The sequence below is a fragment of the Antechinus flavipes genome, chromosome 5, assembly GCF_016432865.1.
Source record: "Antechinus flavipes isolate AdamAnt ecotype Samford, QLD, Australia chromosome 5, AdamAnt_v2, whole genome shotgun sequence".
NCBI lineage: Eukaryota > Metazoa > Chordata > Mammalia > Dasyuromorphia > Dasyuridae > Antechinus > Antechinus flavipes.
In genome coordinates, this window is record NC_067402.1 from 247,421,845 (window position 1) to 247,449,307 (window position 27,463).

Genomic DNA, 27,463 nt, shown 5'->3' on the forward strand with positions numbered 1-27,463 from the left:
CAGTAGATAGAAGAGGCCCAGATCTCCCGGTTTTACAATTAGCTCTCTATTCACTATGCTACATTGCCTCTCTATCCTTAGTAGATACATATTTGCATACATGCATATACTTGTAAAATATAAGTCACATGCAACATAATGAGCTTTACTGGATTTCCTATTGAAACTCATCTAAGCAGTTTTCATTTGACAGTGTTGATGAACTCTCCTGTCAATCAATTAATATACATTTATTATTGAGTATTAAGTACTAGGCACTGCTCTAAGGAATGGAGATCCAAAAAAGAGGCAAAAGCCAGTCATTGTTCCCAAGAAATTTATAATCTAATGAATTACTGTATATGATAGGCTACTGATAATCTTCATATTTAGATGGACCACAAGCTGCTATGCTAAGATTTCAAAAAATGAGTCCTTAGATGAGTGGCATCAATAACAGTCACCTAAGTGATTTGCAAATGAAAAAAGGCATTTTTATCAAAAACTAGTAAAATGCTAAAGGTTTATAATCTTTCTAACAGATCCCCTTTCACTGGCAAATAGCCACACATTGATCATTATGATACATAAAGATACATCTAAGAAGTGAATTAACAATGTTTTGTGAGAAAGTAAGGCAAGAATCTGTTACCAGCTAGGTGTCAAAGAATAATCAAGGAATATTTGTTGAAGATGATGACATTTAAGTTGAACTTTAAAGAAGTCAACCTCTGAAACAGAAGAGGAAAGGGCAGTGTGGGAAATAATATGAACAAATATATGGAGGTAGATAATTGCAGAGTGTGTTCTGGTTGCATAAATAGTTGTCCATTTTAGTAGAGCATAAGTATGTGAAGAGGAATAGGAAGTTGTAACACACACACAAATAGGATTTAAAAATTGTGGAAGAATTTAAATGTGACCTGTTTCATTAAGTATCAGATATTATTGCTAATATGAAGAAGCTTAACATGTTAGTAGGCTTCATGTTAATTGAATATTATAAGGTTTGCAAAGCACTTAAATATTCTCATTTGATCTTCATGAGAATTCTTCAAAGTAGCAGCTATTGTTATCTGCATTTTACAAAGAATTGTGGCTCCAAAAGGTCAAAAGTGGCTTTTCCAGAGTCATACAACTGCTAAATATCCAATTCCAAATCCAGTCTTCCATTTTTATATCACCAACTACTTGTTAGACATTTATTAGGTATCACAATATCTAATGAGATATCACAGTGGAACAGAGGGTCTCATAGGAATCTCAAGCTTTACATATTCAAAAGAAAACGAATTATATTTTCTGTATAAAAACATCCCCCTCCCCCCAATGCAACAAAACAATCCTCTTCCAAATTTCCCTGTTTTTGTTATTTAGATTTCCAGTCTTCTTGGAATCCCTTACCCTATATTCAATCAGTTACCTAACCTGTTTCTATCAGAAATTAGAATTACTTTAGGAAGGAAAGATAACGTGCTCAGTTTTGAACATTTTGAGTTTGAAGTGACAGTGGAAAATTCATGTGAAGAGTCTGGATTTCAGTAGAGTTGCTATATATGGAGATAGAGATTTAAGAATTATCTGAAGAGAAGTTATAGTTGAATCCAAGAACATAAATGAATCTATCAGTGATAAAATGGAAATGGAGAAGAAAATGACAAATTACTCCTGTATTTTTGCCTAGAAAACTCTGAATGGGATCCCAAAGAGTTGGATATGATAAAAACAAAAAACAAACAAGCAAAACAATTTAATGATAATAATAAAATGAAAATGATCAAGAATAGGATAGGGATAGATGAAGATTGGTATGCAGAACTCCCAGATGGCACTTTCTCTTCAATTTACAAGCTTAGAGAATTATCTACAGCAGTGAGTGGAAAAGTGACCATTTTGTTTGTGTCAGAAGAAGGTTACTCAAATCTTCAGGGCTTTGAAGTTTGACTCTTTACTTGCTATATTATGTTGTCGCTCAAATGATAATAAAAAGATATTTTTCAGTGGTTCAGAAGAAACACTGTACCTGCTAGGTAGTTAACAAATGCTTGCTGAATTGATGAATCATCTAGAAGGCAAGGAGTCATTAGCATGCCTAGGTATTAAATCTTCTATAGGCATTACTTTTAAAAAAAGCTGTCCATTATATTCTATTATCTTCTATATTTTTTTGCATTTTGATGCCTATCTTTATATTATGCTTCTTTAGGTCAGTGCCTTTCTTTTTACCCTAAAGAGAAAAGAAAACAACCTGTCACTCTATTTACAAACATCTTCCTATGTTATTGGTTTCATCCTTTTGCAATTTAATGTTCTGTTTTATCCATAGCTATTTCATTTCATTCAATTACTCTAAAGTGATCCATCACTTTATTTAGATTTAGTTCAATAAAACATGAATCATTAAAGAAAGTTTTTTTTTTTTTCATGGATGGATATATCAGAATGGAATATGCATAAAAATTATTGGGTAATGGGGATTACCCATTACACACGCAACAAAACAAAGAATTCTTAATTAAACTTGTTTTTGTGAGTCCATGTTTTGACGTTTTAGTTTAAATGTCTAAGCAAGGAGCCTTGTTTTAGAGATAATTGCATGGAAAATGTAACAGGACTCTTAAGGAGCAGTCCTTGCATTCTTTGAAATGTCAGGATATTTCAGTTTTGTTTGTATTTTTCCTGGAGGAGGGAAATCACTGAATCCACTGCAACCATTTGTTGGACTAGATAGATCAATTAACTTAGCAGTATCTCTGCCTCTAAGGAGGTTACTTTTTAATGGGAGAAGGCAACCCACAAAAGAGAGATAAAGAATGAAAAAGGTGAAGGGGCCTATGATAGGGCATGGCCATAAAGTCAGAAATGCTGTAGGAAGGGGAATGAAAGTTGGTTTGTCAGAGTCCCTATTTAAAATGGAGATCCTTGAAGTATCTCAGAAATGGGAAAAAGTGAGGAAGGCAACTAAAGGGCATAGAAACTAGAGCACTGGCCCTAAGGAGGTTCAAATCTGGTTCAGTTCAAATCTGTGCTCATATACTTTATATTTTCTAGTTGTATGATCCTGGGCAAGTAACTTGATCTAGATTGCCTCGAGGAAAAAAGAATATAAGACAAGGGCTAGTATGGCAGGTGAATGTTCCAAAATGAGGATGCTCCAGGTATTGAGGGAAGTACAAATAGTATTTTTCCAAAAATGTATATGCAAATATAAAGAGAACAAGTATAATGTAGTGAAGAGAATGGGTATTAATACTTGGAGACTCCCAGAAAAGTCTGTGTGCGTGTCTGTGTGTGTGTGTGTGTGTGTGCGCCTGTGTTTGTGTGTGTGTGCATGTGCATGTGCAAGAAGGAGGATTTCACTGAGGTAGAGATAAGGAATATGTGCATTCTGGGCATGAGTATAACTAAGGCAAAGGATATGGAACACCAAGAATGCTGGTTTATTTGGATCCTAGATACATGAGGGGATTACTGAACAATGAAGTTGGAAAGATTGACGAGTCAGATTGTGAAAACTTTTGAAATCTAAACACTATTTCACTATATAGAAATATAATGAGCCACTGGAATTTGCCAAGTAGGAAAGTAGCATGGTAAAATCTAAGCCTCGAGGTGCACGAGGTGGAGGGGGAGAAAGGGGAGGGGGCGGGAGATGGGAAGGAAGGTGGGAATGGGGAGGAGATGGGCGGGGAACAAAACACTTTCCTGGCACTATACAGGATGTCCCAAAAAGTCTTAGTTCACTTTTTTAGTTTTAGAACATCCTGTACCAAATGGATTGGAGGAGAAAGAAATATGAGTTGGGGAGATTAATTAAGGAGCTTTTATCATAATCTAGATAAAGATTTATAGCAGAGTCTTTCTGCCTAAGTGACTGAAGCTTAATTAGAGCCTGAGTAGGTCTATGGAGACAGTTCCTAAGTAAAACAATTACTCTTTGGAAGTATTTGTTTCCCCACAAGATTCTATTATTAGTTCTAATGCCAAAAGTTTATGGTATTTTTCATTGACTTCATCGTTTTTTGCATGCCCTATCATTTATAGTTGAATAGACATGAAATTCCAAGTTCATATTTGTTAGAAAAAGAAAAGATGAAATGTTATTTTGATGGTTGTTTTAAATTTTCATTATTTTTAGTTTAGGCATTAGGGGCCTAAACTAGCTGTCAAAAATCTGTCAAAGAATGTAGTTTCCAGTAAAATTCAGGCTTCCTGTATATATTACCCTTGTTATTAAATAATACGGCACGGTGAATAAAGTATTGGATAGGAATCAGGAAGTTTCATTTTCCTGAGGTCAAATCTGTGTTAACCCTGTTGCCTCAGTTTTCTCATCCATAAAATGAAACGAAGAAGGAAAAGGCAAACCTTTCTAGTATCTCTGCCAAGAAAAGCCTAAATGGTGTTATGAAGAGTCAAATATGATTAAAATCATGACTCACCTTATTTTTCAGAAATGCCAAACAACTCACTTTTGACATGTTTTCAAAACCACAGAGTTTTTTCCGGAAACAAAGGAAAAGAGTTTTTGAGTGTTCTTCATTAAGTATTCATCGGTCTTCATAAGATTATGCAACTAGAGCTTAACAGCCTTAAACCAAATCCCTAGGTTTACTAATGAGGAAACTGAGATACAGGGAGATAAAGTGATTTACCCAAGCCAGAATTTCTTTTAAGAATTCACTGAATCCTCTTTCAAGATCAATTTGCATATAGCCCAATTTGGTATTAAGTATATAAATTTACTATTAGGCATTTAGTATTAGGAACTTTGGGTTCCATCTAAGATTAAACTTTTATATGATTTCTTTTTATTTCTTTTTTAGTAATTAAAACTTTTTATTTACAAAACATATGCATGGATAATTTTTCAACACTGACCCTTTCAAAACTTTCTGTACCAAATTTTCCTTCCTTCCTTCCCCCCAACCCTTCCCCTAGATGGCAGGTAGTCCAATACATGTTAAATATGTAATTTCTAAAAGAAAAACTTCAACAGGTTGATTCAAGAGAACCAGCCTTGGAATCAGGAAAACTGACATCTTTCTCTGTCACATACTGACTGTGTAATCCAGCAGCTCTCTAAGATTGGATTGTTTATCTTCATTGGTAGTGTTTGGATTTGTTTTTTAACTGAGAGTTTTGTAACTATGCTAATTAAATCATAGACCCAATATAAATGAAGTATGTGTATAAGGAGGGGTCATGCCAGCCTGGTGTAGGGGGCAGGGAACCAATCTGAGTCCACAAAACCAAGTCAAAAGGTTCAATTTAAGCTCTAAGCTTAAATTGACTCTGGGCAGGTCATTTTATTTTTTAGTGCCCCCTTTCAGCTCTCTAAGATGAAAAATTTCTGCATTGATAAAGAGATTTATTTTCTTTACAGATAAAGCCAGAGATTTGTTCTGTTAATAATGCAACATATTAAGAAAAGAAAGGCTGAGAAAGTTATTCTCAGTCTCAGCCAGTTTGATATTTCAAGTTCCTTAGTGAGAGTTAAAGAAGGGTTAAAGACCATTAAGAAGCTTGATGGAAGTTAGAGTCATGAAGAGCAAAGCATGAATGTCATCATGGTCTGAATATTTTCTGTGAGACAGACCCTTCATGATTCTAGTCTATTCAAACCCATCTGATAGAGCAATTAAAAATCAACTGTCATTGGGCTAGACCAAATGCCATTTTTTTTCCATCTGAAAATAAATTTGAGTGGGAAGCCAGTACTGAATGGGGAATAGAGACTGGAAAATGGGCCATTTTGATATCTGAACTAGCTGTGAATCATCCCTTTTGGAGAGATAAGAAATTAAATCTAGCTCAGAGGCAGAGCCTTTCATTTTTCACTTCAAAGGCAAACATTGCTGCTCAACTCTATGAAAATAGAGGAAGGTAGTAGAGATATGGATTTAGAACCAGGCCCTAGTTGGATTTACTAGAGGAATTAGGTCCCAAAATTATATTTGCCTCAGTCAAGTCACTGTTATGCCTCAGTTTCTTCACTTTGAAAATAAGTTGAACTACATAACTTCCAAGATCCTTTCCAGATCTAAATCTAAGATTCTTTGATCACATGGTCCTTCCCATTTTTATTAGTAAAAAAAGGTTTTAAATAAAAGGTGCCATAATCCTGAAAAAAAATAATAATATGGGGGTTGCTTTATTTAAAATAAAGCATTTGTATAAATAGCTAGCTAGCTAACTTGCTGGCCCCTTCTTGATTCTCAAGTCCTACGATTGTGTGTTTGTTCTTATTTGTTCCATGTAATATTTCAGTCCTCCAAGGAGTTATGTAGATTATAGAATGGAATTGTAATAAATGTCATATGCATATAGCATGGAGATCAAACAGGGGTTCTTCATCTGGGGTTTATGAATTTGCTTTTTTTAGACATTTTATTTTAAACATTTCAAAACATGGTCTTGAAAAAGGGTCTAAAAAAGTCCATAACACACAGAAAAGCCTACAAACTCCTAATCTAAAGGGATCTTATATTAAGCTTTCGGTTATGAAAATGACTGCTGAACTAATTTGTCTTTTGTAAAATGCTGTATTTTCATACATTAGTCTTACTTTAAGTAAGATTACTAAATCTTGGTGACCATTATTTCAAATGGGAAATGTCCTACAATTTCCTTTCTGAAGAGCCTGCCAGCCATCAGAAATTATTGAAGGTACCAAGATAAAAGACAACCACTCTTGATCTGTTTATTCTAAATATTTATCTGGCTGGTGGATGTGGGGAACGAGTGTAGTGATGATAGGGAAAGAAAAGTTATAAATATGTTTTTACTCTTACAGAACTCTTAAGGTTGTAGTGAATAAAAAAGAAATTTGACTGATGTTAAAAACTCATGCACAAAATTACTGTTTGGATTAATTTAGTAGCAGAAATCTAACACTAATTTACGTTTTATATCAGTAATTATCATCCAGAGTCTAGCCATCAGACAATATTGTCTGAATCCAACAGTTAGTAAGTATCCAGGAAGATAATGAAGATCTTAACAAACTCAGTACACATTTTCTCAAAATAGCAAAAAACAAAACAAAACAAATCCAAGTACAGTGGAGTATGCTCATCTACTAAATCAATAATGGATCTTTACTTTCAGATACTCTTCATTTTTCTTTAGACGCAAGGACATATTTGTCATCCAGTAAGTCACTGTGTTATAACTGCAGTGTTGACAGGTGGTGTGGTATTATTGCATTTTACATTATGTAATTTATTCAGGCTCTACTTATGTGTGTTCATTTTTCCAAAGCAAAAAAAAATACATTTACGTTGTGATGTGTCTTTCTTTCCTAGCTATTCTTCTTCATTGCATGTCAGTGCTACTTTTTGTGTTTTTATTAGCATGTGTAAATGACTATGCAGTCATAAACTTAATATTGCACATATTTAAAGTAATTATTATAGACTCATAATTATATAAATTTTCATCTCTAAAAATTATCTTCCTTCAATGAAAGTCACTATACCAATTTATTATTCTGTTAGTGTGACAAATTGTGGATCTGCTTATCTAAATCACAGATTAGAAATTAAACTCCTTTTCTCCCCTCGAACACAAAAATAAAACTCAAGCAGTTTTCTGTGAACATCTGAAAAGAAAAATACCAGCTTCCCTAATCCTACTCCTTGCTGCAGAAAGCTACTAAACATGTGACCAGCTGTGAAGGCTTGTACATATTTCCCCTGTGGTCAGAAGTATCCCCTTGTTTTCTCTTGCAAAATGATCTACATGCTTGTGGAAGGACATAGAAAAAGGTCAAATTAGGCAGAGCTTCAATCCAGTTGCTACCAAATGCAGCTTACCCCAAATTCAATAAACAGCTCACTAAATGAAAAGATGTGAGGGTGAATCACATGACAAATGACTTGAATTTCAGGTCTATCCCAAATGAGTCAGTTTCTTCAATTCAATAAAAATATAACAATCGATCACCTACTTCTCAGGAAACTATAAAGACAAAATAGGCCCTGTCCTCAAACAGCTTAAATTCTACTCTTTAATAAGTGAGTCTCAGATTTTTATGGCTCATTTCAAACTCAAACCTTGATACTCTAATGGGGTAGTATTAAATCATAGCACATTTTAGTACTAGGCTTCTAAATTTATTAGGTCATTTTATTCAGTCTAAGAATAATCACAACAGAATAAACCAATTTACTTCCAAAATTTACAAAGATGAGAGTTCTGAAATTATATTAATACATTTTTCTTTTAAATCAACTAATGATGAAATTTCCTATTAGTAAGGGTGAAATAGTTTTATGAAAATAAGTTTTTCACTAAGAATCTGCAATTTTCAAAGGAAAATGGATAATGCTTTTGAGCTAAAGATAATACCACACATAAAATATTCATTACCAACTAGTACTCAGAGGTGAGACCTCTCTGCATTCCAGATTAACAAGTGGCCAAATATTATTTCATTGAGTGACTCACCCAAATGTCTTTCTTCTCTCTTCTTGTCATAAGTACTTCAGAGGAAATCTCACTGCTTTTGTAGCCCATAAGTAACACTTCTTTCTAGAATGAATAACAGATTCCTTGACCACTATTAGCCTCTCATGTTCAACAGAGATTCAAATTTCTTACTTAAGATACCTAATTTGAATAGTTAGTATTCTCTGATCCTTTATAAATAACCATCTATATATGAATATGAAAGGCACCATAGCAAAGGAGATAGCCAGTTTTGAAATTAGGAAAATCTAATAATTTCAAATCCTGATTGTATCACATACCAACAGTATTACAATATATGTTGCTTGATTTTTCTGTGCCACAGGCAACTTGCTGAAAAGGACTTGACAAGACCAAAGAAGGTATTTGACCAATTAGAATGTTGAAAAATGACTCAGGAAGATCTAGCTTCAAGTTCTGCTTATTCCACTTATTAGCTAAGTGACACTGAACAAATCACTAAGGTTCTTTTGAGTTTCAGTTTCTTCATTTGTAAAATGAAAAAGTTGGACTAAACGGGATCTAAAGTACCTTTCTCTCTCTAGACCCATAATTTTATGATCTGTATTAATAGATGGAGTTTTGATATTGAGTATACTCCTCTTCAAGGGGAGTTTAGACCAAAAAAAAAAAAAGAAATTATAATAAGTTGAAGTGGAAGTAATTATTTTTAATGTAGAGATCTAGGATAAGATAATTCTAGTTTTTTTGTTTTTTTTTTTCCCCACTCTAGATTGCTCTCCATACAAATTGACTCTAGGAAAAGAGATTCATTTCTAACCTCAATTACAGAAAAGGACTCACATTTGCCTGCCTCCCTGGTTGATGATTCAAACTATACATACTTCTTTTCTGGCTGTTAACATGTCATCAATCCCATCTTCATTAAAGTCCTAGCTGAGCACCTTCATGTCCACCTCTTCACCTTCATCATTATCGCATCCAATAGGTGAACCAGGGCTGTCAGCAGAGGCATCATTCTGTCCATCAACTGGTGTATCAGCTTCTGCTCCATTGTCCCCAGAGATGCCTTCATTTGTGTCCCAGGTTTTAAATTGAAACTGTATGGTTCAGCAAGTAAAAGGTCTGTTGGGGCTTTAGAGATAGTCATGCCAATGAGGAGGAACACAGTGAAATGGGAGATTTTCTGCCCTCCTTGCCCTGGAAATCTGAACTCGGCCTCTTGACATCCCTGAGAATAACTTTCCTGCCTTTTGCCCTCCTCTAGTCAGGCTTGCTTTGTCTCTTCTTGCTGCTATTTCTGACAGTCCTTCTGCTCACTACAGTCAACGTTTTGGCTGACGAGGGTTTAGTTATCACTTATTTAGTGATTCATTTTCCAATTCTAATAATAAAGGGTACATTACCTTGCCCTTGCTGGAGAGGGTGTTCATGGTCAAATATGCAAAACTAGCCATCAATATAAAAACTTGAATTAAGTATAACAGTGAATAGGAAATGTTGGGTCTACAGAAAAACATTTTTTAAAGGGACTTGTAAGGAAACTCAGAATGAAAAGGGAAAAGGGAAACATCAACAACAACAACAACAAAAAAAAAAAACACAGTTCAAAATATTGATTTGAATGCTTTAGTATTATTCTAAAAGTATAAACATTAATTTAAACACCTGCTTAAGTGATCAATAAAAGAGATTCCAGGCTTGGAGTTGTAATATCTAATGTATTTCAATGTAGAATATGCTACATACTTCCTGTGCAACATTGTCTATTTCCCTTTAACTCTTGAGACTACAGTTTCCTTATTGGTAAAGAGAAGGTATTGAATAAGTTGATATCTAAAGTCCCTTCCAACTCTAAAGTCTATTATCTCATAAAAATAAATTGATATTTTCATAAAGTTTCAGTCATAGTCTTTCTCTCTTTTTTTTTTTTTGCAAAAATTGGGAAGAATTATCCAATAAGTTTGTTTTCTTATCATCAAAATAGAATATTTTTTTTGTTTTGTTTTGTTTTATTTTTGCATGGATAAATCTCCTATTTAATTTAATTACACAAAGTAAGCAAAGTTAGTAAGGATTTTCTTTTTTTGTCTTCTTAATGTAACATAATTGGTTAAATACGCATCTCTCCTTTTTTTCTCTCCCTGTATCATCAGTAATGCTGGATTAAGCTTCCTGTCTATGGATTATCTGTACCTTTCTATTTGGGCTAAATTTTAATTCCCTATAGATTTCAACTGACTGACCTTGAGAGTAAGCTGAGTCTGTGTGACAATATGGTCTTCAATCACCACTGCCAACATAAATAAATGGTTTGTTTCTTGATCTATCAGGAGTAATCTGAGTGGAATTTAGGTTTTTGATAGACTTGAAAAAAAAGCCAAGACATGAAATAATACCCTTTCTCAAAAAAGAGGGGGAGGGGCAGTATCCTGGGATTTAAGGCAGCTCAGAATCTAATAGTTTAAAGTGCTACCTCTGTATTGAAAAATTTTGAAATTACATTATTATAGGGAAATTTCCCTCACAATCAGTAGGGTGATTATCTTTACACTATGAGTTCATCATCCTGAATGAATCGATGAAAAAAGACTACTGTCACAAGATATTTTTTTCACTTGACCTACGTGAAACCTTTATTAGATGCCTACTATGTACTCTGTCTTCTAAGAGGCAGTTTAAAAAAATAACTCCATCACTATGAGAAGATAAAAATATCTGTCCTTGCAAAATATAACTGTTAATGTATATGTAAATTGATCTCAGTTGCAAGTTTTTATGTCTATCTAATCAGACAATTGTCCCTATAAGAAACATAATCACCTCATCAATGCTTAATCATCACCTGTATCCTCAAGTGACTTTTCCAACTCCACATTTTCCCATTTCTTCTAAACTCCAATATATATTAACCAAAGCTGTCCCCTTATTCTTCAAGCAAATTAATTTTTTTGAACAACAAGAAGCACAATGGCTTCAAAACACAGATGACCACTAAAACTATTCCCATAATCCCAGCTTTAGAATTGAGCTCATTATCTGGGTGATTTGAACCAAAATGTCACTTTTATTTGAACATACAGACAACTGATGAAAATAACATTTTTTGACTTGGCTCAGATCTTGTCCAGGTTTGACAATTTATCTGTTTTGCTATTTAGCTGCATCTAGGATTTAAGAAGATCAAAATTTATCCTTATCCTTTTTACTTTTGTTTTAGATATGGACACTTCAAAATCAATGAATTTGATTTTGCTTTTCTTTTTTGCTCATTTTATTTTTTATTGAATCATCCATTGCTATTGATGATGCAGAAGAAAGTAAAAAAAAATTGCAGTATTTGTTACTTTGAGTGTCATTTATAGATCAAACACTTGACTTCCTAATTGAATATAAAACATTTCACTCTCTTGGCACTGGGGCAATATGGTACACAGAGATTTTAGTGTTATCATATCTCATGTTCTATCTTCTGGGTGCTTATCTAAATGATCTAAGACTGATCACAGCCCTTAATCTAAAATGGGACCTATTCTAAAATGAGGCCCTAAAATATTTAATATAAGATTTAGACTTGGAAGGGAACTTTGACATTATCAAGGTCAACCCTTATAGCTGAAGAAATTGAAATTCAAAGAAGCTAACTAATTTGCCCAATGTCCCATAGACAGTAATGCTAGACATTGAATTAGAGCCGAAGTCTTCTAACATCAAATCTGACAATTCTTCCAAAATTTAGGAAGTTCTTAGATGTAGAATAAAACCAACAACCTAACATTCTAATTCAAAAATCCTGCTTTGATTCCTAATCATGATAGACAGATTTTTCTGGAATCTTGAAAGCTAAAGTAGTATAACACAAGATCTGGTAGCTAGTACAAAGCTAAAAACAAACCAAAAAAAAAAAAAAACAACAATAAAAAACTATTGACATGAGTATCAGGGATATAGTTGGCCTGACCATTTAATAGCCTTTACTCTAAAAAACTGTTTGGACCACCTCCCTTCTAGTCACCCTTCATGGTAACAATAAAAAAACCACACATTTGTAGTTGCATCTAGAGAGAAATATGTCCAAATGGCACATTTGTATCTGGATTATTCTTTTGATTGTAATGTAAAAAATGATAACAATTAGAAATAAAGTCTCATTTAAAAGAACTCATATGGTATTAAATAACATGCTAATACCTTTGATGGTAAAAACATAACACATTAGAGTAAGCTATGTGTCAATTATAGATGAGACAAATGTGAGATAAATGAGCATAATTCATTGAGTCTCTCAAGGTATTACAAATAGAAAAATATACATTCACATGGAGGATACTGTGAATTTTTAGGGAAGTTTTTGCTTGGCCCCAGGTCAACAGTTCTGAAATCTGATGCTACTAATTTGGCCACAAGTCCTGACAAGGAGCAACCTCGAGAATTCAATTTGGTTTAGTCTTCATGCTAAATCACCACCTAATTTTATCATTCAGATTGTCAACAACAGTGTGGTTTTAGTAAGTTTTGTCTGTTAGATGTATATCATCTATGATTGGACCAGAATTACTATATCATTTTACATAAGTTTCTTAATGTTCACCAAAAGCTGGAGTGATCAATGGGTGCCAATTCCTTCCAGCCAAGGTGACAAATCTTTTCCCTCAGATTATATCTTATTCTACTTCAAAATTCATTCTTTTATTTCATTTTCTGAAAACAGCTTCCTTATATCTTCCATGTTCACAAATTATTTGGGTGGACATTGGGAAGTTTGATTCCCAAATTTAAAAATTGGCAAATATTTAATAATAGTTTTACTAACATCAGTAAAATCCCAAAATGATTAGTATGGTGACTGGTCCATTAACATTTGCAAGCACAGGAAAGATTCTGTTCACTAAGTATCTTTTACAAATAATATCTTTGAAGAATTTACCCAAGAGAAAGAGAAGAGAGTAAAGATAATCAAAAAAATGCCTACTAAACTTATTTTAGAAAGTTCTTAGTACTAAGAACAAGAAGATCCAGCTATGATAGTTAAAGGTGTGATCACATCTCTTTAGGGAAAAAAAAAGAAAAAAAATCTGCTTTTGTAAGTAGATTTAAGTACTTCACCATGCTTTGTTCCTTTTCTGTTTTTCTACCACCTTCCCCATATGAAGTTTTCGATGGCTAGTCTTTTTCTAAATAGTAGGTTGTGATCATTGTAAATTCTATAAACAAAAATGAATTTCTTATAATTTTGGAAATATTCTTCCCATGAATTACTCTGAAAACTTAAAAAAAAAATCCAGCCACACTCCCTGCTTATGAGCACAACCCTGCTCCAGTTGATTAAAAAGTCTGTCCTTTGTTATCTGTTCTTTTTTCTTCTTCTTTCTTTTTCAAAGGGTTCTTATAGATCCTCCACTAACCTGAATTTACTAATAAAGATTTAAGCTTATATAAAAGTTTATATAATCTACTTTAGCTCCCCCTCATTTATGCTTTACCCACCTTTCTATTATAAGGAGATATATTTTGTAGAACCTTTCATTTTAATATCTTACTCATGTCTCCTTTCTTCATCATTCATTATGCCATATTTGACAATCTATTTTTGTTTGTTTAAACATCAAAACTAATCCCTCTTGAATGAAAGAAAATCTACCTCACTTAAGAATTATCAAGAACAATCAAAAATCCATAGATGCTCAAAATAGAAAATATGAAGATGTATTTTATTTACTTTTAATATTTATTTAAAAATTGAATTTAAATTGTCTCCCTCCCCAACCCAACCTTTTTAAAGTTTTACACATGAATTCGTGGAAAACATATTTCCATATTAGCCATGTTGAAAAAAAAACGAAGCAAGGAAAAGCAAGAAAAATAAACAAGGTAAATAAATGTATACTTCAGTCTGTACTCAGAGCTCATTATTTCTTTCTTTAGAGGTAGATATAATTTTTTATCACGGGTCCTTTGGAATTATCTTGGATCATTGTATTTATCAAAATAGTTGTCTCTTACAAGTTGATCATTAGAATAATTCTGTTACTGTGTACAGTGTTCTCCTGGTTCTGTTCACTTTACTTTGCATCAGTTCATATGAATCTTTCTAGGTTTTTCTGAAACCATCCTACTTTTTTCATTTGTTATAATACAATAGTTACAGTTATATGTTAACTTATTTTATTTCAAAATACTTTGGTTGTTCTTTGCAGTGTTCAACACATTATGCATGATTAAATGTGTTAGTGAGTGAAACATTGATGTGTATGTTACAAGTTCATATTTGATTTCTAACTGGTTATAATTTTAACTTTTTCAAGTATGAGTCTAAGTTCTTTAAAAATACAATTTGGTGAGTTATGTGTGTATGTGATTTTGTTGAATTAGTAAATTAAGTCCAATATACAAATCAAATAAGATTAAAATATATGAAGGAATTTTTCTTGAAGACTTTTGTTCTAATACCTACTTTCTTTGATATTAAAGTCATTTAAAAGTCTGTTTATAATCCCTTTGATCACTAGATACATAATGCTATAGTAAAACTGTAGTTTTAGTAAACATTTAGCATAATAATACTAAAACTATCCTACAAAAAAAATCAATAAAGATCTAACAACTTCAGAGAGTAACTCGGAAGTGGGGAAAAATAAACACAATGAAGAAGAATTAAGCAAAGGAATCACATTAGAGAATCTAAAAACATAATACTATACATTTATAATAGCCATCAACTTTTGGGATCCTTCATGTGTTTCCAGTTTGCATCTAGAACTCTATCAAGATGCACTATATTATCTAATGTGCAATACATTTAACATAATCTCTGTTGCAGGTTACTTAGTTATAGAAAATCCATCAAGTAAGTTGATTCAAGATTTTTTTTTTCAATGTTGACTGTAGATTAACTGGCTTGATGAATCTTGATGTGTGGTTCCTCTTTGTATGTTTATTACAAAAACCTCCAAGCTGGATATAAATCATAAAAGCATGACTAATTGCATGGTAACTGGAGAAATGCTTTCTCTCTCTCTGGGGTGAAGTCTGCATGTCTGTGTTTTAGCTTGGGAAGTAATACAGGGCTATTTAAACTCCTTGGGGTTTAAATCCATGTCATTATGAGAATGAGGTCACTGCAATATTTTATATCTTCTAAAACCTTGTAATGTATGAAATGTTTTCTGAGTGACAAAGAGGTATTAGGTACTTTAGAATGCAATGATAACTTTATGCACTTTCTCTGACTTAAGAGAACTTGGATTGCAATGAATAGTAAATTGTTAATCACAAATCTCTTGCAAACAAACTTTTATTGACTTTTGTTTTATATTATGAAAGCTAAGAAATTGGACCATCATTAAAGAAAAATGAAAGGATTTTTATTGGTAAAGATGATCAAATGGCATTTAAAAATCCATGCTGCTTGAGTTCTTTAGCAAAATCTTAGTTTTTGAATGTCTATTTTCTAGAACTCTCAAACAGCACGAGCAGTCCTGTGCCTAAAGGGAAAAAAAAGTTAACATTCTTCCATGTTCTGTCTTTCTCTTATTTTGAGGCCAATAAGCAAGAAAGCCTTCCTGCAACATGTCGAAGAGCTCTGTACAAACAACAACCTAAAGTTTGAAGAAGAATTTTCGGTATGTTCCTAGCAGTTGTCACAACATAGTGAGACCTCCAGTCTCTTCATGTGTCACATTTCATGTCCATTTTAAACAGGCAAGGCCATGAAGGACTCTGGTCTTGATAATCAATACCTAATTACCAGGTTGATTGTTTAGATAGTAATGTTACACGGATTTGGTCAATGTAGTCTTTAATGCAACCTGATCAGAACTAGGCACCTAGTGTGTCAGGAAAAAAATTATCTTTTTTTGGACTTCCCTCCCCTGGAAAGAGAAGCTCCCATCTCTTCTCAGACCTTCTATCAAAAGTAAGGCTCTATTTTTGACTTTTGTTGGGATAAGTGAATAGCTCAAAAATCTCAATCAGACTTTACATTTAATCCTTAAATGGAGATAGTGACTATTTGACTTAGAAAAGTCCTGTTTTAGATTAATCTTTGTAGTTTATAAGAACAGAATAGATACACCAAAAAACAGAATTTGAAATGACATTTTCTCAGATATGTGAATATAGAATAAATTAAATTACCTCATATTTGTATTGAGAGGGAATTGGTTTCCAACATTTTTGTCAAACTAACAAGTTTATGTCTATGTCCTGCTTAGTACAAATAATGAATCCCTGAGGCTTATGGAGTGGTCACATTATTCAAATTTGTGCAATATATTTCCATAGCACTGGAACAAATTACCATATTTTACATAATTATAACTCAAAATAGTGTGAATTCAATTTTATGTTTCAATTTTATTTATGGGCGTATATAAAACTTGTGGAAGAGAAAAAAAGGGGAAAAAGTTTGATGGAAAAACTATTTTTTAAAGTTCACATAGAACTTTCATTCAACAAACTCTATTAAGCATTTCTATAAACACACAAAGTTTGTGTGTACTTTTTTATTATCCTTTTCACTTGCACTGCTTTGAAAATGAGATTGCATTCAATTACATTTAGATGTCTGATAATGCTGATTATTTTGGCCTTTAAAGTTACCTTTTTTTAAACATGCATGATGGTCTTATATCACAGAAAGAATTTTCCAATCCATTCTCCCATAACTTCATTTTTAATTTATCAACTGTTTGAACTTAGGAAAATACAAACAAAACACAGTACTTATATATTCTAGATTATAATATTTCAGTCTCTCAGGGAATTATAACAAAAATGTGAGAAGATTAATGGTGTTTCCTACAGCTCTTTGATTATGCTAGTTAAGTAATATTGGTCTGGACTTAATAAAACCAATGGTACCATAAAATTCTTCTGAGTAGTAATGGAGAGGAGACTTTTTTTTCTTAAGAGAAGTATAATTTCACTAGAACAGTTATGATAATAATATAATTATGCATGACTGCATAGATGAAAAAATTACCTAGGCATAAAAGTTTGCATTTTGGTGTTTCATATCAGGAAAGCTTCTTGTTTTATTATTTTTTTAAAAGGACTATGATTTCAAAACATATATTTAAAATGTATTATTAGTATGATGTACCTGTTAACTTATTTTACAGTTTTAGCAAATTTTTTTCTAAGTACTGATTTTTTAATGTAAATAAGTAAAACATTGATCCACTTGTTATTTTTAAAACTTAGTCCATACTTAAATGGAATGTTGTAAGTATGCAAAATTATATTCTATATGTTATTATTTTAATGCAGATTCACATTGTCTCTCTTATTAAAACAATATATTGAAGAACATTAAAGTAGCTAAAATTATAGTATAGATAACTAAAATTTCTTGCTATACTGAAATATTTAATAATTTTATTCATTGTATATGGAGTGATGATATCACATCACATTAAGTGCTGAATTATACTTATATAGCTAGGTACCAATTTGTGCATATAACAAACTTTATGAAGTGATTCCATGTAGTTGAATTCATATTATAGCAATACAATTAGGCAAAATATGGTAACTGGTTCTAGTGCAATGAAAGTATGCAAAGCAAATTTCAGCTATTTGGCCACTCCATAGGATTCAGGGATTCATTATTTACACTAATCAAGAAATAACCACAAATCTGTTAGTTTGACAAAAATGTTGGAAACCAATACCTTCTCAATGCAAATTCAAATTAATCTGATTTATGTTACATTCACAAATTTGCTACAAATCTGTAAGTGAAAGGTTTCCCTCTGGCTTCCTTAAAAGAGGAATAGAATGGTTAGAAGTCTTTGCACATTAAACTCATCTTAGATCCTAATTTGATCTAATGAAATTTAATCAGTTTGTTAAACTTTGTGTTCAGAATTCAGGTCTACTTTCCACTTAAAAGAACAATTCAGTCAGGTAGGCAATCAACAGGTAGCTATTAAACCATTCCTATTTGCCAACCTCTCTATCTCTCTCCTTCAGTTTCTTCATCTAAAAGATGTATATAATGTTATCATTGATTGATGATATCATATTACCAAGGTTATTGTGATGATAATGTACTTTAATATTGTGGTTTCATTGACATGTATCATATCATAGTAGTATCTCTACTAATGCTAGCTTTTCCTTTAATTACTTCAATTTATTTTTCTCTAATTACTTTTCAATTTTATTTTATTATCAGCTCTATATATTTTTTTTCCTTTATCATCCCCCTTTCCTTCCCATTAAGAAGGCAAGACAAATAAAGACTATTACAAATATGTACAGTTATGCAAAATACATTCTTACATTAGCCATGCTAGAAGGAAGGAAAAAAAGAAGAAGGGAAGGAGGGAGGAAGAGGAGATGAAAATAAGGAAGAAAAAAAAAGGAGGGGAAAAGAAAGGAAGAAAAAAAGAGAAAAGAAAATATCCTTCATTCTCTCTTCAGAATCCATCAGCTCTCTATATCAAGTTGATTAGTATGTTTTACCATGTTGCAAAAGAAAACACAAGAAAAATAAAGTAAAAAAGTATCCTTCAAGCAACACTCAAAGTTTAGCTGTTTTCTTTTTGGAGAATAATAACAGTGTTTGCCATAGGTACTTTGAAATTGTCTTGGATCAATATCTTGATCAGAGTAACTAAGTAGATTTAACCAGAACAGTGATCATATTGACTAAGGATGATCACAGTCATCCTTTCAATAATGCTGTCACTATATAAAATGTTATCCTAGTTCTGCTCATTTCACATTGCATCAATTCATATAATTCATTCCAGATATTTTTTGAAACTATTCTGCTAATCATTTCTTATAGCACAATAGAGTTCCATCATAATCATATACCACAATTTGTTTAGCTATACCCCAGTTGATAGGCATCACCTCAGTTTTTAGTTCTTTGCTATTACAAAATGAACTACTACAAATAATTTTTTTTTACATGGGGGTACTTTAAACTATTTCAGTATAATAGTACCTGTGTTGTTCTTCAATTATTCTGCATTGTTTCTCATTTTCAATGCATATCCAATCTACTTCTCCTGATCATTCATGCCTTCAGTAAAGCCATTTCCTCAATTTATTTCCTATCAAATTTATAATTGGAAGTATGTTACAACCAACTTATGGTCACCACATATCTTTCTATTACCATATGCATCTCCTTCAATTTTGACTGTTCAGAAATTTTGGTGTTCTGTAGTCCTTAATCAAAATTATGTTACACAGGGAAAACCTACCACTCTTGGGGATATGCTCCCTACTTCTCTTTTCTTTTGTCCCCACTTGGAGCTGCCTAGGTCAAATTGAGTCTACTTGACTATTGACACATCTTGTATAAAATGAGAGTAATCAATTCTATTCTTTCTAGTGAGATGGGGGATCTCCAGCCCTCATCATTTAGTGTCTGCCACTGCATCCTAAGATCTTCTAGTTCTTACTATCCATCTTTCTTATGTCCTCTGGACCGTTTTGGACTATTAGTCCATTTGACTGATTGGTACAAAACAATATGGGTTTGTATGACAGTCCAGCATAGATTTTCCCAACAGCCTTGCTATAGTTGTAACTTTATAGCAATTCCATTTTTCCTGAAATTGAATCTAAGCTTTCTGAGAGAAAGAATCATACCATTTTTTTATTTCATATCACTATGATTTAACATACAATAATCACTTAACTGATTTTCCATTCATTTTTTGAGTTTAAAAAGATGAGCTTTTCTAGCAACAAGTAGTTTGGGAAATTTCCCAAATGTGATCAAACTTGCTCATTGTGTATCCACAGATCTTGTTTGAATTATATCTAACAGATTAATTCAAAAGTTTGAATTAATCAAACATGTCATAGTCTGGACAACACACATTTTTCCATTTATCTTGTTTTCAAAGTAAAAATAATGAGACCAATCCCTTTGATTCTGAGAATAAGAAGAATGTAAAAACACTAGAAAATTTTAAGTTTAAGATCCTGCTTTGTATTATAAAATATTCAAATTCCAGATATTGAAAGAATTCTTCATCATACTTCTAATTCGTTTATTAGAAATTCTCATCAATATGTAAATATAAATATTCTATATTCAGTACTGTTATTTTAACTAATGTGGATTTAAATCACATAATCTTTTTGGTTCTCTATTCATTGAAAGAGGACTACTAAGAAGCATTATTCTATGTTCCCTTTTGGAAACCAATAAATCTTTATCATCCTGTCCTAATTATTTTCCTTATTTTTCATTCAGAAGATGAATTAAGTATTTAATTTAAAACACTCTTTTGCTAGTGTGAGGCATACAAAGTGAAGAGCAAGGCAAGTCCTGAATTCAAGATATTTACAATTTAAAGGGAAAGGCAATATACATGGGAACTGTCAGTTGCAAGGCTCAGGGTATGATAGCATTACACATGGAAATATATCTTTTTTAATGACATTTATATTACAAACCATATTGGTTTCTGATATTGGACTACATAACATTCATCTAAAATGCTAGAACTCCTTCTCTTGTTCTTTTAATAACTCATAGTACCAATGTAGGAAGGCAACATTTATTAAGCACCTACTTTATGCCTGGAATTGGGGGTGCATTATAAAAAGTATCTCATTTAATGCTCCTTTTAACCTGGGAAATAGGAATGCTATCTTTATTTCCATATTACAGTTGAGGAAATCAAGACAACCAGAAATGACTTGCTCAGGATCACACAGCTAGTAAATATCCAAGATCTGACTCAAGGGCCAGTACACTATCCATTTTGCCATCTAGCTATATAATAACTAGTACTGAGTATCTATTATCTTTACTTAATGTTTCATACCTGACTCATTTCCCATTACTATATTTCTCACCCTGACAGTTCTTGTCCTTACCATGCACCATTCCATATGTTACCTGTAATTTTAGTTCTGCAAATGTTCCATGAATTTGTGGCCATTCATTATGATGGAAAAAGTATATTTTTATTAAAAATGGTATTTTTCCCATGGAGATCCAAGAAAAAAAGAAAAAGGACCTATATGTACAATAATGTTTATAGTAGCTCTTTTTGTAATAGCAAAGAATTGGAAACTGAGGAGATGCCATCAACTGGAAAATGGTTGAAAAGGTTATATATGAATGTGATAGAATAATATTGTTTTGTAAGAAATGGTGAAAAGAATAATTTCAGAAAAACCTAGGAAGACCTCTATGAACTGATGTAAAATAAAGAGAGCAGAGAGAGAAGAGATTGGAGAAGAGTAGAACAATTTACACAGTAATATCAATATTTATTTTGTTTTAATATTGATTTTTGACATTATTTGGGATTGTGTTAACACACAAGTAGTCAATTCAGAATGACAGAATCCTCTTCTTTCCTGCTTGTTAAGGGAGATCACATATCCCAACATATACAACATTGGAAACATAGTATTGAATACAAAATACATACAACAAAGCTGGCTTCAAAGTCTAACTTTGTTACTTATTATTTGCATTACTTTTGATTAATTAACTATTCTAAGAAGCCTCAGTGTCTTCATCTATAACATGAGGGACTTAGATTCAATGACATCTAAGGTTTCCCCTGATTCATAATTGTACTTACTGAGTGGTTTAACTGTGTGATCATGTACAAGTCACTTAACCCCAATTGCCTCTCAAAAAAAAAATCCCAAGACATTCAGATTCATTTATTTTTATATTCTATTCTAACAAAGTCTAGAAACTTCTGTCTTCTTGAAGTATGTAGTTGTGTTCAGGATAATTATGAGCTTTTAAATAATTTCTTCATTCTGAACCTTACTTTTTCAGAGTTTTCATCTTATTTCACTCTGCCTATCTTCCTCTGAGGCCATCAAATGATAAAATATGTTAACCTAGTTGAAGGATCTTTTAAAATTTTTAATATATTTTTTAAATATCTTCATTCTCTGCAAAAATATTGGTATGTCAAGTGTAAAAGGCATATTGGTTTCTCTCCTTGAGAAGTAAATTTAGTGTAAATTTAGAAGGCCAAGTATCCCAAGCCAAGATAGTTTCTTATCACCTTTGGGCATTTGTTGAAACAGCTTATTTTCACCTCTCCAAAGAGAACTTTTGTGTCATCCTTTCATTTAGGTGTAATTTCTTCATAACCTCACAACACCAGCAATCAATTAATCAATTAACAAGCATTTAAATTAAGTATTTATTAGGTAGTATCAAATGAGATAGCATGTAAATATCTTTGAAAATCTTTAAGTTCTAGATATGATTTTAGTTATTGTTATCATTATATACCGGACACTGTGGGAGTCCCTAAGGATACTTAAAGGATTGTAAAACACTCCTTTACCTAAAAAATCTTGAATTTTACTGGGGAGATACATTGATCTACAGGCAGTTTTTTTAAGTTATTGCAATGGGGGCAGCTAAGTGACAAAGTGGACAGAATTCTAAGCCTGGAGTTAGAAAGACTTATCAAATCTAGTCTTAGAAACTTCCTAGCTATGTGATTCTGAGCAAGTTCCTTAACTCTGTTTGCCTCAATTTCTTCATCTATAAAATGAGTCATTCTATTGTCTTTGCCAAGCAAACTCCAAGTGGAGTCAAAAGAATCAGGCATGACTTAAAATTATAGAAAAACAATGTGTACTCAGCCTGAAAAAGCTAGGCTGGAACCAGACTATTAAATTCTTGGAGTGTCAAACTGGGATATTTTCTTAATCCTAAATGCAAGAAGACATTGAAGTTTATTTATCAGAAGAAATAATGTGGCCAGACCTACATTTTAGGAATAGTTAAATGATTGATTATGGGTAGTCTAAAAATTACGGGATTCTTACCACCATGTAAGTTACTTTCTTGCTACTCTTGCTGCCATAACACAGAAGCAAGAGGGATCAACACTGAACTGAGAGTTATTTTCATATCTTTCATGGATTGCCAAGGTAACTTGATAAGACTATCATTAACTAAGCCAGTCCATGGACAAAAATCCATAAACCTTCTCTGGCTCATTATTCTAAGTTTAAGACTTTCAATTTTAGTAGAATGGAAGATAGTTTGTGGGTACAATCTCTGAGAGCAAAAGCACCATCACCACATCATAGCATTATCTAGAATTTTTTCATCTTCTTGGTGTGGATCACTTTATATTGGTTACCCTTTTCTGATAATGGCAGTGAAAATTAAACTATTTTTGCCCATTTCTTCTTTTTCACAGCAATTAATTTTAGGGTTGAGTTGGAACTGCTATAATTACACAAACTTATCTTTTTGCTTTTACTTTTTATTTTGTTTTAGCATTGATTTTTGAACCTATTAGGGATTCTGACAACACATAACCAATTCAGAATAATTGCTGTATTTGAATTCTCTTATTTCCTGCTTATTAGTAGTAGATCTTTCACGGGGTTGGATACTTCAAATCTATCCTTCTATCCTACTTTCAATGAATAAACCATACAGTAAAAGGTAATGTATCCTTAATGGTTATTTGTTTCAATGTTTCTTTACCAATTATTTGTTTTTTTTTCTTTGAAGTCTATCATATGAGCTATCATTCTATTTAAAGTGAAATGTCAAAGTTTGCCCAAGTTCTACTCATTGCAAGCTTCAATACTGCTCCCCCCCTTATCATCCGTTTGTGGCATTTAGCATTGTAATTTCCCACTCCTTGATATTTTCTTTGCCATAATATAAATGTAACTCTACTTCTTGATTTTTTTCTTGATTGTTACTGATTATTTCCTTCTCTCTTTCCTTAGCTAGTATCTCTTCTTCCTGATATGTCCCCAAATTCTTACTGTGGGTTTAAGCCATATTAACTTAATACTATGCTAAGGGTTTGATAATACATTATATTCTCCCTTGGTGTTCCCTTCACCTTTTATAACCAAATCTCTGAAGATGATTTCCTCTGCTAACTTTTTTCCTCAGCTACTTGCTTCATCTCTACGAGGAGATTCCTTCTCACATCCTAGAGCTGTCTTCAACCCTTGCTCTTGCAATATACATTCAATGAATTTCTAGATACTTGACTTAATTTCATCATATTTCTTGAATCTTTCCCATTTTTCTCATTTTAACTGCCTAATTCAAGCTTTTATAACATCTTGCTTGTAATAGCCTTCCAACAAGTTCATCTGCTGCCATTCTTTCTTTTTTTTCCCCTTCATACAACTTCCAAGATAATCTTCCCATGTAGAAACAAAGCAGTGTGGTATGTCCTGTGTGGGAGGAATCACTTAATTTGCTTTTGAAAGATCTGCATTCCCGATTCTCACAGTTAGCAAACTACCTGAACATGGGCAAATCATTAAACCTCTCGCTGTTTTTTCTGCAAAATGAGATAATACTTCTACAACATACTTTACATGGTTATTCTGAGACTAAATCGTTGTGAGTTCTTATATGGTAAATATCATTTCACTCATTTGCTCAAAATTTTTCAATGCGCCTATATTATTCTACTAAATAAAATCCAGATTTAACTCTTAAAAATTATGTCTATACAATCTGATTTCATTCTATCCTGTACATTATAGTCAAGCTAGAAAACTTGATGTTCTCTGATCACAACTCACAGTTTCCCAACTTCCTTCCTGGCCCATTTATTTTCCTATATTATTTGACCTTACAAAAGCTATTTCAAATTGATATTTTTCTCTTAATCCTCTTAGCCAAAGGTTAAAATCTCCAAAAGTCTTAGAATACTTTGATAGTCTATTTTAGCACCTACATTAATTAGCACAATCAATCTTTTACTTTAGTTATTTTGTGTACAACTAATCACACATTTATTGTAATTTAAGATCTTTTTACACAAAAACCACACATCAATTATCTTTGTTTTCCCTTTATCTATTGTATCCTAAATATTCTCAAGGCTCAATAAATGTTGAATGAATAAATGAAACTCAATGTGAAATTGTCAAGGAAGGGAGAATTATGAGAGTACAAATAGCAAATAATTATGATGATCACAATGGACAAAAAACTATGTAAATAAATTTAAGATAGGTTAGCTGTTCTGTAGGAAGCATTTTTAAAAATCTGAATTACAGGAAAGCTAATTGATTTTTTCAACTAATGGTAAAAAGTTTTTGTTTGACATTGTGACAATTCTGAAAATTCTTAAATAATCCTATTCAAGAATAAACATAATACTTTGTATCTATAAATTTCACAGTTTGGGGGACACCTGTCTTTTTCGGGAATTCTTTTGGTGTTTTTTTAAGTAAAGCAGGACCTGAGCAAATGTCATTAATTTTTACTGAACGCCAATGGTAAAACTCAATATTCTTGCTGAAATGACTAAAAAACATACATAGCACAGAAATGCCTATTTGAGGAAAATCCAGAGAAAAAAATCTCTATGACCTTTGCCAACTTCTCTAACTGACTCAAAGGTAACTCTCTTACCTTTGAACAGGCATGAAATCAGACTGCCTTGGGAGAAAAAACAAAAATAAATCACCAACTGCCTTCCTCCAACTAAGTGGAAATTAGAGTATTAAATAATTGTCAGTTGTCGCTATCTGATAAAATTCTTAGTAATCATTAGACTATGGAGGTAAATTCTCTTTGGCTATAGAAATGGAAAAGGGAATTGTTCATAATCAAGGCTAATTTGCTAACACATGTATCTCATCACATGGCTTCATGAAGATTACAACCTCACAGAAGGTGATAGCCTGACTTTAGTTAGGATTTTTAAGGTGAAAGTTCATATAAGCTTATATTGTTCAACCTGGGAGTGATTGTTGCAGCTTTGTCTCTGCCACTAACAATGTGACTTGGGTTATTAGGGAAGAAGACATGTTTAGTGGGTTTTCAGCAATACAGATAGATTGAGACTAAAAGATACTCTTGTTTTATGAAGATAGCAGTATGGAAAAAACATTTAAAATAAGAGCTACTGCTATATAAACATTTGTCGATTTCTTGTTTCCTTTTATGAAATTAATGGATACTTTTCAATAATTATATTCCACAGGAGCTCCCTAAATTCCTCCAGGATCTTTCTTCTACTGATGCTGACCTGCCTTGGAATAGGGCAAAAAACCGCTTCCCAAACATAAAACCATGTAGGTACATTTGTTAAATCTCTATTTTATTTTAAAAATGTTCTTAAAACATGACTAATAGAATATAGTTGAATTTTCTTAGCCTTATTTTTAATATATGTTTGTTATATGTGCTTTGATAGATATTTAATTTAATAAGAAAATTATGTTATCAATGATTGTCAAATAGCATTTCCTTGACTTCTTGTATCATTTTAAAGTGAAAGTTAATATACCAAAATGATTTTCAGTTTGTTTTTTGCAAATATTAATTATGCAGGTGCAGGAAACTATAGAACTAGTAGTTTCTTAGCTTTGTAATTAAAACCAAGTAACCTCTTTAACATTCTTTTCCAGCATTTTTCTGCAAATGAAAAGAAGTTGTAGATTGATTTTTTTTTCCTCTTTGAGAATAAAATTCACGTGACATATTTTTGTATTGGTTTTCCCTAGGATTATAGTATTGCTTTCCTATGAATTTTCAAATATGTGTTGCAAGATTTTTCTTTGAAGATCAGAATATATTAGGACTTTAAAAGCTCAGGTAGATTTTTATCAAAGAAGACAGGGATTTATAGTACTATAGTCAACACATCTTCATTTTTCACTTAATAATGCAAGAAATGCCATTATTGTTTTAAGAATTAACAGTGATATGAAAGGTAGAACAGAACTTTCTTTTGTTAATAATAGCTATATTCTCTGATATTAACTTCATAACAGTTGCTTCTAGTCAACATTTCCATACTGCATTTTCTAATATAATCTACAAATGAGGAATGTCAATTTGCAAAATTTATAAATTTAAAATTTTTATTCAAAAGAACTAGAGTACTTTGAACTCTAATAAAGTAAATGTTAAAAAAAATCTTTGAAAATGTTTTCCATATTCTTATACATACCTAAAATTTTATTGATTTTTACATAAAATACAAAAATGGGGAAAATTAAATATAGGTTGATTTATCATCTTAATTGGGATAAAGGATTGGGATGTTGCAAAGAAACATAAGATTATGAATCTAATATCTAG

The 27,463-nt window shown here is 32.1% G+C and overlaps 1 protein-coding gene across 1 annotated transcript in view; it reads left to right on the forward strand.

Annotated features, from left to right (window-relative positions):
* Positions 1–27,463, forward strand: part of PTPRQ (protein tyrosine phosphatase receptor type Q) — a 285,135-nt gene that overhangs the window by 232,511 nt on the left and 25,161 nt on the right. Inside the window, exons 45-46 of the mRNA XM_051962483.1 lie at positions 15,953–16,034; positions 26,361–26,451. Of these exons, the coding sequence (XP_051818443.1) occupies positions 15,953–16,034; positions 26,361–26,451 (173 nt within the window). The remainder of the gene's footprint in view (positions 1–15,952; positions 16,035–26,360; positions 26,452–27,463) is intronic.